The sequence below is a fragment of the Nyctereutes procyonoides genome, unplaced genomic scaffold (assembly GCF_905146905.1).
Source record: "Nyctereutes procyonoides isolate TBG_1078 unplaced genomic scaffold, NYPRO_anot_genome, whole genome shotgun sequence".
Taxonomy (NCBI): domain Eukaryota; kingdom Metazoa; phylum Chordata; class Mammalia; order Carnivora; family Canidae; genus Nyctereutes; species Nyctereutes procyonoides.
Genome location: NW_026575051.1, coordinates 64,938,562 through 64,951,679, shown reverse-complemented (window position 1 = coordinate 64,951,679; position 13,118 = coordinate 64,938,562). Strand labels below are relative to the sequence as shown.

The 13,118-nt window shown below is 44.6% G+C and overlaps 1 protein-coding gene across 1 annotated transcript in view; it reads left to right on the top strand.

Moving 5' to 3' along the window:
• Positions 1-445: 445 nt before the first annotated feature.
• Positions 446-13,118, top strand: part of SCML4 (Scm polycomb group protein like 4) — a 55,841-nt gene continuing 43,168 nt past the window's right edge. Inside the window, exon 1 of the mRNA XM_055330601.1 lies at positions 446-601. Within this exon, the coding sequence (XP_055186576.1) occupies positions 446-601 (156 nt within the window). The remainder of the gene's footprint in view (positions 602-13,118) is intronic.

Here is a 13,118-nt window from a genome sequence, read left to right as displayed (position 1 = left end):
AGCGATTGTGAGAGAATGGTCATATTTATTTAATACTCTTATTATATCACCTCAAAGTTAAACTGACTGGGGAAACTGAGACACACATTGACAAAGTCGTCTCATTGCTGGTGACACTCTTTGGTTGTGTTTGGAGCTGGGAAACTACTGCCCTCTCCCCGTTGCCAGTATCTTCCCTACTTCATGATAGCCCTGTGGAAAGTTCTACCAGAAGCCTAACAGCCCTGTAAAAACTCCGTGTGCAGCCTGGCTCTGTCTCCTATTTGGTCTTGCCCCCCAATAAAGGATGGGCATGGCCCAGAACACCAAACTGGATACACGTTTGCCTTGCAAACCCAACAAACCCTTCTGTTTTTGTTTTGCTTTGTGTCTGGACTCATTCTTAGCACCTCTTCTGCCTGTGAGCGATTTGTCACTTCCTTCTGTAAGCCTGGCACCAGCAGACATGCAGTCTCAGAGGACCCCGGGGAGGAAGCGAGGCCGGCCCCCACTTCACTCAACACCCATGAAGATGGCAGTCCATAACCTTTATTCCGCTTCAGCTGGGTCTTTGCCAGCAGTGAAGATCCCAAAGAAAAGAGGGCGGAAGCCTGGGTACAAGGTACGGCTCCATCATCTCCTTTCTCCACGGTGACGTTGGGCTGGGCCCCGGGTGCTTGGGCAGATGTGAGCAAGGGCTGGGCGCTGGGCAACCAGGGGCTGGGAGCCTGGTGGCCTGGGCCTCGTTGTTACAGGCCGGCACACAATGCCCGCCTTCCCGTCGTGTGCATTTTTTCAAGTGGAGACAGCAAATTGCACCAGATGGGGAAAGCTGTAAGGCCAGTAGATTTTAGGGTCGCAGCTCAACACGCATTATTCAGTTTTGCATCTAAATTAGTGTTTCAGACACCAAGGGATCCCCTCACTGTGCGGACTAGGGCGGCGCTCAAAGCCACCTTCCAGAACTCCTTGGTCATTTATTTTAGTAGAAGTAGTTGATGTTCCTGAGACACTTAAATCATCAGTGTGTGCAGGCTAGTGTTAAAGGACTTAGGAGCATTTTCCAAAACAGAGCACCCCCCAACCCCAGCCTCCCCCCTCCCCCGACCCCGGCCAGGGACTCATCACAAATATTCAGGGTGTTAATTCATAGTTTCCTGCTTATAAAAAGTGCTGATGTCAAGTTTGGCTCCAAAGAGGCATTGGAGGCAGAATTAAAATCCTGTGACCCTTTGAAGACTTAACAGTTTGGAGTGGCAGGGGGTGGAAAAGAAATTCTCTGATGTAATTGCAATCGCATAAAGCAATCTGAACCAGAGGAGGGAGAGCGTCTCCTCCAAGAGGTTTTTGAAGAGGCTACTGGAGAAGAAAGACTGTTGAGTTTGTTCTCCACGAGCCTTTTGGGTATTAGAAAATGAGCTTCAGAAGTCTTCCTTCATTTATTTTTCTTGAAAGAAAGAGCTTATGTTTCCATCTTGAGATCTGAACACTCAAACCAAAATGCAAATTGGCAATTAAGTCCCATATATTTAGGAAAATGTATGGAGATTATTTCAGGTCAGCAGAAAGACAAAGCTTCCGGAAGAATTGGTAATGAATTCAACCTTTATCCCTTTGGTTCTTTGCAGTTCTTCCAACAGCTAGAAAATCAGAACGGTAGGTTGGGGGGGGGTGGAGGTGACTCCAAGTTATTTGGGGGTCATGGGCTTTCGTAAAAGAAGCTTTTACTCAGCCATCTCATGAAGTAAAGTCTTCTGTCACTGGTTATTCTTCCAACAAAGACAGACTCCTTTTTTCTCATGGGCACATCAGCTTCAGGATGGTGTCTCCGAAGTGGGCCCAGGGCAGGTCTTCCCAGCTCGGCTACCTGCACCATTGCCGAGGTGTGGGAATTGCATCTGGAAGGCTGGAGCAGGGAGGGCAGCCCTTCTGTTGATAGAGCCAGGGAGCAAATCCAGGGCCTGAGGAAACACACTGAAAACTTCTCTCTCCTATTTGGCCTTTCTCCTACTCTCCTGGGAGCTGTGACCCAAGAATGAAAATTACCAACAGACGCAGCATTTCTGGGGCCAGGAAAAATGGAAATTCAGTCCGTGGAATGAGCCCAACTTGGCAATTTTCCTGTGTCCTAAAAGGGGCAGTTCTCAGAGACACGTCAGGGCAGGAAGAAAGCTTTGGGGCTGGTTAGCTGACAATATGGGTCTTGCACATGGTAGGCAGGTCTCGTGCCCATGCTTCACAGGGACAACAGGCCCCAGCTCTTCCTTGAGTCCACCTTCCACGTATTTGGGGAAACGTGTGGGAATTATCTCAGGCCAGCAGCTCCCAGACGGCTCCCCAAGCCATGGATTTGGTGTTCAAGAATGCCTCCAAACCAGGTGCGAGGCTGCTGGAAGCGCTGACTCCCTCATGGCGACACAACAAAAATAAGAACCACGTGAAAATCTTCATAAAGTTAAAATGATTCCACCTAAAGGACCATCCTTTATTCTGAAATATCTGCTTCCTCCTATTTGGCATTAACGTTTATTTTATTTAAGTGATTGGGGAATTTAGAAAAGTGTTTTATTGAATGTTGTGTGTTGTCAGGATTTGGTAATTTAAAAAATGTCCTTACTTGGCAAAATAAATTTGGCAACCTATCAAGTCTCCCCGGTTTTATTCTGACACTTTCTGAGACCCAGAAGCCCCATTGTACCATTAATGAAAAGGGTTTAACTGTGGAGAAGCCAGCAAGGAAACTGTACAGTTTCATATCATTTACCAAATGGCCACTAATTTGGCAATTTTCACTATCTGAGATACAGCTGGGGAGACAGAAGTTGTTAAAAAAGAAATCCTGAGCGAGCGAACTAAGATATTACTTGGTCTAACCTTAAAGACCCTGTATTTTACTCCCAGTAAAATGCTTCCAAGCCCCCCTTCAGAGTCTACTCACCTTTATCATAGGTGCATTTCTCACAAGCTCAATTATAGCAAAGTAATAGTCTTCGATTTGAAGGGGAAGATATTTCAGGGGAGAAGCAAGACACATAGCTGGACGTGGAAAGCATAATAATAATTTTTGTCGTAATTAAATGGTATTTTATGAATAATACAGAACAAGAAAAAATGCAATAACATGATCAATATTATAAAATAATGAATAACAATTGTTATGCCGATAATAACACTATTATGATATACTCATGCTAACGATGTTGTCATAATAAATTAATCAGTGTTTGAGTCTTCAGAAGGCTCTTTTTCCAGAGATTCTGAGGACGCCTGGTTGTGCTGTGTCACAGGTCTGTGCTGGTTGGCATTTGCCACTCCTTGCCTGGTGCTCTCCCAAACTGCACTGTCCATCACCTCTGTGTCCCGGCACGTGTGGAAACTCTCTGGTCCAAGTCTCTCCGTTTAAGATCCAAGCACAGCTAACACGGGCTGTGGTTTTTAACCCCTTCTCTGGGTCTTGAGAATAATCTGGGTGAATTACAGGCAGAAAAGGAAAAATTCAACTGGTAGTCAGGTGTCTGCACTCCAGAGTTCATAGGTGATGCCTCTTCCCAGGGCCCATCTGCCCGTGACTCTCAGCCCAGGCCTGCGACCACATTGCCAGGGCATGCTCAGTGCTGTGAAAACATCATTTTATGGCCTTATGCCCCCTTCTCACCCCAGTTGAAGGAAGCAAAAACCTCTTAACCTCATATTTTCTCTGAAAAGCCATACGCTGACTGCCTTGAAAACAGCCTTCTTCATTACGGAACAGAATTTACATCTCAGTTGGAAGCATCTGCTGCTGGTTTAGTTCAGAGACAACACAAGGTCAACAGATAGATTTTCCTTATATTTCTTGGCTACAAAGACCATTAAGGTCTTTTGAAAGAGATAAACAGAGAGGGTCTACATCAAGGAGAAACTCTAGCTTCCATTCTGTAGATGCAGCTGATTGTAATGTCACCGAACAGTGGGATTTCCAGCTTCTGTGTCTTTATGATTGGGATTATGATTTAAGCAGGAAGAAAAAAAGCGCTAGGTTTTAAAAATAGCTGTTTGTCCCCCTACATCATCATCATCATCATCATCATCATCATCATCATCATAGCAATAACAGTCATAGGTAACATTCCTTGTTTGAGGCTCTGGGCCAAAGCACTTTGCGTGTATTTTATTTGACCCCTGATAATGAGGGGAGTCAGAAAAACCTGCAGGAATTAGGTATGAATGAACCAAGTGCCACAGCCTGAGGCCACTTACTGATGGGCCAGCAGTCCTCTAGACCTTGGCAATCTCTTTGTTTTATTGCTCAGAATACTAATTATGCTTTCCCATTTACTCTCTCCAAAAAAGGGTAAATTATGTTCCGTCTGCTGTTTAATGAGCTTCGAAAAGTGTAACATGTTTCAAAAGAATATCATCCCTAAAATATTAAAAACAAATGGTTACCATGATCTAAAATGTTGGTAATTGTATCATTCAGAATACAAATCCAGCTGCTGTAACAGAGGCCAAACAGCAGTGGCTTTAAGAAGATAAAAGCTGACTTCCCTCTCGGGTTAAAGTCTGGGAAGCCCATCTAAGGATGATATGATGCCTCCATGGTGTTGGGGACTCAGGCTCCCTCTCTGTTGTTGCTCTGCTACTCTTTTTTTTTTTTCTTAGATTTATTCTGGAGAGAGAGAGAGTCCAGGGGGAGGGGCAGAGGGAGAGAGAGAGAGAAGCAGAGTCCCCACCGAGCTCAGGGCCCAACACGATGTGGGGCTCATCCCAGGACCCTGAGATCAGGACCTGAGCTGAAATCAAGAGTTGGACACTTAACCGACTGAGCCCCCCGGGCGCCCCTTAACACAAAGTCCCGACCTCATGCTCTACAATGACTCCTCCAGTTCCCGCTACTCCACTTGTCTCACCAGTGGAATGGGGGGCAGAGGTATTGGAGGCATGTCTTGTCCCCTTTAAGGACTCAACCCTCAAAGCTGCACACACCTCTTACATTTGCATCACACTGGCCAGAACCTAGTCCCCTGGCCACACTTAGCACCAAAGGAGATGAGGAAATGCCCATGCTGGGTGACCGGGTGACCAGCTAAAATTCCGGGATCCCACTAATAAAGAAAGAAAGAAGAAAGCATGGATATTTGGGGATAACAAGCAGCCTCTGTTAAGTTCTTCTGTTAACTAGAAAATTCATGCTATAAAGAGAATGCTTTTTCTTTTTCTTTTTTTTTATGAGAGTGCTTTTTCTAATAAGTGTAAGTAGTGTAACATTATGTTTTATTTCCTTCTTTTTTTATTGCCATCCTTTCCCCCCCACCTACCTCCCCACCAGAAAGTGTGTGTTCTTGGCGTTGTGTAGCAAGGAAGTCCAATTCACAAAAGCGTCAATTAAGAGAATGTTCGAACTTAAGTAGAAAGGATTTTGTTTGTTCTAACACTCGCTTAAAGCCGCTTTCTCGAATGTGTTTTCATGAGAACTGTTGAATTGGCTTCAGTGATTCTCTGATTATCCAGATCTTGTATTGTCTTGGAGTCATCCTCCTGAATACCGACTGTAGCTTGATACTGCATGCAAGGGAAGGATAGATGTCTCCAAGCCTTCCTGTGCTTCTCTTCTAGGTCCTTCCTTGCTGACGGTGGGGGAGGCAAGCCACCTGTGCCCTGTGGGGGAGAATCACTGCACAAGCACAGCAATGCTTAAGCACTCGGAGTAGGGACAGTCTCACTCGGGGTAGGGACAGTCTCTCCTGTGGTTTTTCTGTTACCCTCTACCCCCCACCGCAGGGCTGGAGCAGGAGCCAAGGTTGAGGCTCAGTGGTGGTTGGGAGGCACTGGTATGCTGGGCAATGTTTCCCCACCAACATCCCGAGTGTAACTCCAACATGAATGCTACTTGATATTTTCAGTTATGTATGTTAAGAAGTAAAAGAAATGTAAGCAGTGAAGTTGTATTTGGAATTTTGCTCCTTTGTGGAGAATGTGATTGACTTCTTCACTGAACTGGATGAGAGTGAAAACAAAAAAGAATTCAGTTTTAGGTTGGGCTTTTTTCTCTTTCTCTTTCTTTCTTTCTTTCTTTCTTTCTTTCTTTCTTTCTTTCTTTGTTCGTTCTTTTCTTTTGTGCTATTCATGGTGTAATATTCAAGGCATATTTTATTTTTTTTTAAATAATTTTTTTAAATTTTTATTTATTTATGATAGTCACAGAGAGATAGAGAGAGAGAGGCAGAGACACAGGCAGAGGGAGAAGCAGGTTCCATGCACCGGGAGCCTGACGTGGGATTCGATCCCGGGTCTTCAGGATCGCGCCCTGGGCCAAAGGCAAGCGCCAAACCGCTGCGCCACCCAGGGATCCCTCAAGGCATATTTTAAGGTGAATTTGTGTGTTTAACATTTTCTCCATCACTTTCTTAAGTCTGTAAGTCAACAAAATAGTAAATTCAGCCCTAATTTGTAGCATTCAACAATTTCCAAGGTGTAAATATTCCCAACATGTCCCATTTCAAGACACCGGGATGACATCCCCAGACATGGTGCTGGTAAGAGAAGTGGGGCACCGCACTCCTGCGTCTGTACATCCATAGGGGTGCCACAATAAAATACTTAGAAAGTGGTGAGTTTTGAGTAGCTATTCCCTTTGTTTTTAACATATTTTAAATTAATGCTCTCTAAGTGTATACACTTTAATGTTTAACGATCACTGTGTTTAACAAACAATGTGCAATATTCCTGAAAATGTTTAGTCATTCTTTGTGGACCAGGCCCAGCTTGCCACTGCCTTGAGTTCCCCTAAACACCCAATCCTGTAACTGGATGTGCACTGTTTCCTCTCCCATCTGCAGGGCCGACCCTACACCCACTGATGCAGAGAACTTGGCCTCCTCACCAATTTCTGTAAGAAACCCAATCACAACAAGCATTCCTTGAAATGTGTGGTCTCTACTCAAAATTGTTGGGGTCATAGGGCAGAGTGCCCAGCATTCCATTAAAGAATTCTCAGACATAGAGCCACTTCTCTGAATTTCACTTTCTCCAGTGATGGCGTTTTTTGTTTTCCCTTTTCTTCTTTCTCTCTCCTGGTACCCTGGAGGGCTGGGTTCATGGTCTCCTCTCTCAGCTTCCCCCTGTCAGGAGGAAACTAAGCCATTCTTTCCTGCCCTCAACAAAGCAGGAAAGAACTTTACCAGTTGCAGGGGCTCTCTGGGTCCAGAGGAGAATCTGAACCCAGCACAGAGAGGGTGGGAGAAAACTCCAGCATCCTCACCTTATCCCCACCCTGTTTGCACCTCTGAAAGGCATTAGAGAGCTGGCCCTCCTACCTTCAAGCACCCCCTTCTGTCTTCGTTGTGATGTAGGCAGTATTGGGGTGGTTTTATTTTCCCAGGGAAGTTTTAATTCAGAGAAAGCTTAGCCAGGATCTCAGATTTAACTGAGAGGCATGTTGCCAAAGCAGGTCTCAAGGCCGAAGGATAGCGGCCCCTCCATCCCTTAGGTGTTTCATCTCTCCCCCAAGTGCAGGGAGGAAAAGGTATGGGTGGACCCAGAAACAGGCTGACTCCTAGGAATGGAATTAGGTCATTGGCTACAAGCTTCTTGTTGTTGGAGCTGATTTGCATTTCCAACAGGCAAGTTTTTAGACTAAAGTCTGAGGTTAAACACAGTGAGGTATTCAGTTTTCCCTAAGCCTGCTCCTCACAGCATCTCCCCAGAACCCTGAGGGAGTTTTGTGTGGAGGAAGAGTCTAAAGGAGGTATGTGCCCCCAAGAAAAGCTATGGCAGGTACTTGGACAAAACTATTCTCAAGTAAGGGTGGGGAGGGAAAGGAAGAGAGGGCAAACATGATTTTTTTTTAATGTGGTATATTATTGCGTTCCTAGGGCTGCTGTCACAAAGTACAACAATTGAAGTGGCTTAAATAACAAATTTATTGTCTCACAGTTCTGGAAGCTAGAAGTCCAAGATCATGGTCTCATAGATGGTGTCCTTCCTGCGTCTTCCTGTTGTCTTCCCTCTCACTTGTCTGTCTCTGTCCACATTTCTCCTTCTACAAGGACACAGTCATACTGGATGAGGGCCCACCCCAATGTCCTCATTTTAAATTGATTATCAGCAAAGATCCTATTTCCAAATAAGGTCACATTCACAGGTCCTGGGGGGGTTAGGGCTTCAACATCATTTTGCGGGACACATTTCAACTCCTAATATCCAGTAACATGATAATCCTTGTCTTTTAACTGGGCATTTAGTCCATTTATGTTTAAAGAGATTACTGATAAATTTGGGTTTGTGCATGTCTTATTTTGTGTATGCAATTTGTCCATTCACCCTTTGTTCCTTTCACCCATCTTTCCTGGCTTCTTTTGGATTTTTATCTGTTTTTTTCTTTTAGTATTTATTTTTTTTTCCTACTCATTGAAATTTAAGCACTCTATTTTATATTGTATGACTGTTTGGCTTATGGAAGTATCTTTTCAGAGATCTGCATGCTCCTCTACCCCAACATTAAGGCAACTTTCCTCATTGTCAGGTGTGAGCGAGGGTCGGGTGGAGTGGGACAAATTTACAACTGTCTCGCCCTTCCCTGAGGTTATAGCCCTTTGGATGAGCCCTGAGCTCTGTAGCAATTCCCAAGGCCACTTATATTTTGGCCTGATAATTTTTTTTAAAGATTTTATTTATTTATTAGAGAGAGAGAGTGGGAGAGGAGCAGAGGGAGAAGGACAAGCAGCCTTGTCCTTCTGAGCGTGGAGCCTGATGCAGGGCCCGATTCCAGGACCCTGAGATCGTGACCTGAGCTAAAATCAAGAGTTGGTCACTTAACTGACTGAGCCACCCAGGTGCTCCTGGCCTGATAATTCTTTATATATTGTCAGTTCCTCTATACTTTTATTAATCTTACACTTTATCCATTATTTATGATTGTTTTTGATTGATCCAAAGAACCTGGTTTTCTGTATTTCCAGAAACAGAATTCCAAAGAAATTTAGGATGCCACATTTCTTCTAATCAACATTCAAAATATGGCACTGACACTGGTTTTTTTGGTCTCAAGTGCTTTAATGTTTCTGAAAGTAGTCTAATGCAGGGTATATACACATTCTGGATTGGAAGAGAATTTAGAAACCAACAATCTACCCAATCTAATGGCTTTGGAAGATGAAGCCCAGAAGCACTGAATGAGTTGCTCAGAGTCCCATGTGAGTTGGTGGCAGACCCAGGATTCCAACCCCAGTCCTGCCTCTATGCCCCATGTTCCAGCCACTGCCCTGCAGGGCGTGAGTGATGTGTAATTGATGACTGAAAGGATCTAGCCATGATATCACATTAACATTTAGTCATCTCGTCTCTTTAGCATACCGGTTCTCAGTGTCCATTTCCCAGGGGACGAAATGTGGGTCCTCTCCTTCTGGTCATGTCCTCCCCCAGTACTATCAGCAGTAGTGATGATGAACATTTATTGAGTCCTCACTCTGTGCTATAGCCCTATGCTAAATGTTTACACTCACATCCTGCCACATCCCTGTGAGGAGATATTATTATCCTCACACAGGTAAGGACAGGCAGGCTCCAAAATCCTAAGTAATGAGAGCCCCTCCTGGTAAATGGCTGAGCTGGACTTTGAGCCCAGATCCAAAAGCCAGTGTCCCAGTGTATGTGCCCACTGTCACTCCTGACTTATTTTTAAATTTTGCTTTGTTGGTCCATCTCTGCTGATGTACAGGCAGTAGGATGTCTGCACATCCTACTCCCCCAAACACATTCTCTGTGGCACAATTGCATATTTCTAGAAAAACCCTTCAACTTTTGCATCAACTAACCCCTTCTCCATTAGTGTTCCCTGGCCACACACCTCAGTTTGCAAACAAACCCTCCCCTTCCCCAACTCTTTCCAGTGATTCTCTAGCAAATATCTTAGAAAAGGTCTTCCCCCAAAGACAGCTGGAGCAAGAAACTCTCCAGCCCCTTATTTTGGATCTGTAAATGGAAAAGAAAGATGAGCTGCTCCCACATTCCCCAACCCGCTTTGGTGGAGACGCCAGCTGGCAGGGGCCGACTCTTCACTCTTCTGCGTCACCCACCACGATACTCTACCCCAGCGAAGCACAGCCCCTCGGGCAGCTGCTGGCAACCACGCCCTGGATGAGGAGTCATCACACCCTTTTGATTGAGGTTTTGAATTTCAGGTTGAAGGTGCCAACTTTGCCAGCATCTGTATAGGGCTGTTGGCTTTGAAGGCCAAGGCTTAGCTCCAGTATATGTCAGAGCACGGCGTCCTGGGCACCTAATCTCCCTCTAGCCTTATGCTTCCAAGAAAGAGGCTTCTCCTTCCTTCTTCCTTTCCATTTTACCCAGTTTATTGCCAGATCCTGTTTTCGATACTTTAAAAATAAACTATATTTTAGAATAGTTCTAGATTTACAGGAGAGTTGCAAAGGTAAAACAGAATTCTTATCTGCCCCATACCTAGTTTCTCTATTGTTAACATTTTATGTTACTGCAATACATTTGTCTCAACTAGTGAACCAGTAATAATACATCATTATTAAACCATATCCCTATTTTATTCAGATTCATCAGTTTTTCCCTATTCTGTTCCAGGATCTAGCCACGATATCACATTAACATTTAGTCATCTCGTCTCTTTAGGCTCCTCTGGGCTGTGAAAGTTTCTCAGACTTCCTTTGTTTTTGATGACATTGGCAGTTTTGCGGAGTATGGGTCAAGCGTTTTGTAAAATTTGTATAACTTGAGTTTGTCCGATGTTTTTCTGATGATTAGACTGGGGTTATAGATTTGAGGGGAAGGAGATTCCCAAGGAAAGGGGCTATTCCCATCATGCCACATCAAGGGTGCCTGCTATCAGCATGACTTATCACTGTGGATGGTGACCTTGAGCGCCTGCTTGAGGTAGCGTTTGACAAGTTTCTCTACTGTAAAGTTACTTTTCCCCCATTTCCATACTGTCCTTTTTGGAAGGAAGTCACCATGTGCAGCCCACACTTAAGGAGTGGGAAGTTATGCTCCACAATAAACTATTTGGAATATTTATGCATAAGAGGTCTAGTCTCCTCCAGGATTAGTCAGTCAGTCATTCATTCAGTTAAATCAGTAAGGAGGCATGGATATATTTATTATATACTTGGAATCATAACCCATTACTCATTATTTGTTGCTCATATTCTCCAGATTCGGACACGGGAAGCTCTTTCAATTGACTCCTGTGTTCCTATGACCTACCGTCATCATTGTGTGTGTGTGTGTGTTTAGTACTTTCTTACTTTCTAGGACAAGATGCCCTAGGCTCATCTTGTAGATTTCCTGCCCTTGTCATAGGATCCCCTAAAATCAACCATTTCTCCAGGGAGCTCTTGTTCCTTTTATTGAAGCATGGTATCAGAAATCAAGATAGGGGGACGCCGAGGTGGCTCCGCGGTTATGTTTGCCTTTGGCTCAGGGTGTGATCCTGGGATCTGGGATCGAGTCCCACCTCGGGCTTCTTCCAGGGAGTCTGTTTCTCCCTCTGTCTATGTCTCTGCCTCTCTCTTTCTCTGTCTCTCATGAGTGAATAAATAAAATCTTAAAAAATAAAAAAAGAAACCAAGATAGGAGCATTCTGTTTTATTTTGTCCATTTAAAAAAAAAAAAAACAATAAAAGAAAACAGCAATTGCAAAGACAAATGCCTTGCTGGATAATAGCTTGGATATGTTGGGGCATACAGAGAGCCCCTCATTCCACACACAGAAGAGGCACTGACAGAGAGGGACCCACATCACACCAAGGGACATTCCTAGCCAATGGGCTCATTTCTACTTTAGGCCCTTCTCAAATCATATGTGACTCCCTTTCCTAAGCCAGGATTTTTCCTTTATATTAGGCAATGAGATAGAAATTTCAGAATGCTGGGTCAAAAGTATTCCTACTGATGATTTATTCTCTTACTGAGAACAATTTTTACAAAGGCACATACTACCCAGAGTTGCATGAGATGTCTTCTTTGTTCAAGAGTCCTGATGGTTGTTTTAGGGGTTAGATGAATGCAGACGGTTTGCCCTGCGACCAGCTGACTTATTCTAATTCCTTCAGTTGCTTTATCTGGGCAGAAATAAGGGGCAGAGGTAACAGCCAACTATAATTGTGTTACTTCATTGGAGGTGGGTTCAATGAAGAGGTCCTTTTCTAGTAAATATGAAAATAGTGAGCATTAGATGTTAGGGTTGTGACAATGCTTATATGAGTGGTAAGCGGTATCTGGTCATCTGTCTTAGCCGCCAGCACTCTCCTCACCATCATCACCGTTGTCACATCACCATCCTTCCAGGGAAGGATCATGAGGATCTTTGTGTGGTTTACTTAAAGACCATGGGGGCGGGGAGCGGGGGTGGAATGACAACTTGCCAAATCTTGCTTTTTCGCCACGAACATCATTATCTGTGCATTGGTGGGAGGGCTTTAACCCTGTGAAGGAGGATTTAGCCAAGGTCCTTCTAGAGCCCACTGTCCACGGTCCTTGGGGACTGCCCCCACCAACCTTTCTACCACAAGCCATGCAGGGCAGCATATCATTCCTAGAAGGACCATCAGAGGGACCCTTGGTGCAGGACCTGCGAGAACAGGCAGGGTAATGATAGCCCTTGTCACCCTTGGTGGGTGAGGGAAGCGTGCCAAAGTCATGGTGACTGAGTCACAGCAGGTTTCTGGTCTACTCCTTCCCAGCAGTGAGGTTTCTTTTGGATTATTTTTATAGTATTTAACAGAGGATGGCCACGTGTTGAGCCCTTTAATTTTTCAAATGGTAAACACAGGATAAGATGAAATCTGTTGTTGACTATAGCTCCCGACTAATGTAGGGTCCCTTGCAAGAGCCCCAGATTCTGTGCCCATACAGCCCTGTGCAGCTAGTATGCTCACTTTTGACTGATCTCATTTTAAACTCATTTCAATGAATTTAAATTCATTTCCACACATCCCACTGCACCCCCAGTGCTGCTCAGCAGCCACACCCTATTCCCCCACTCCTCCCACCCTCCTAGTTCATTAATACACGCTCCTCCATCCTCACACTCAAGCTCCTGCACTGAGAAACTAGAAGCCAACAGAAGAGACCTTTGTAAGTTCTCATCTCCACATCCACTCACCACCACCCCCCACCCCCTGCCC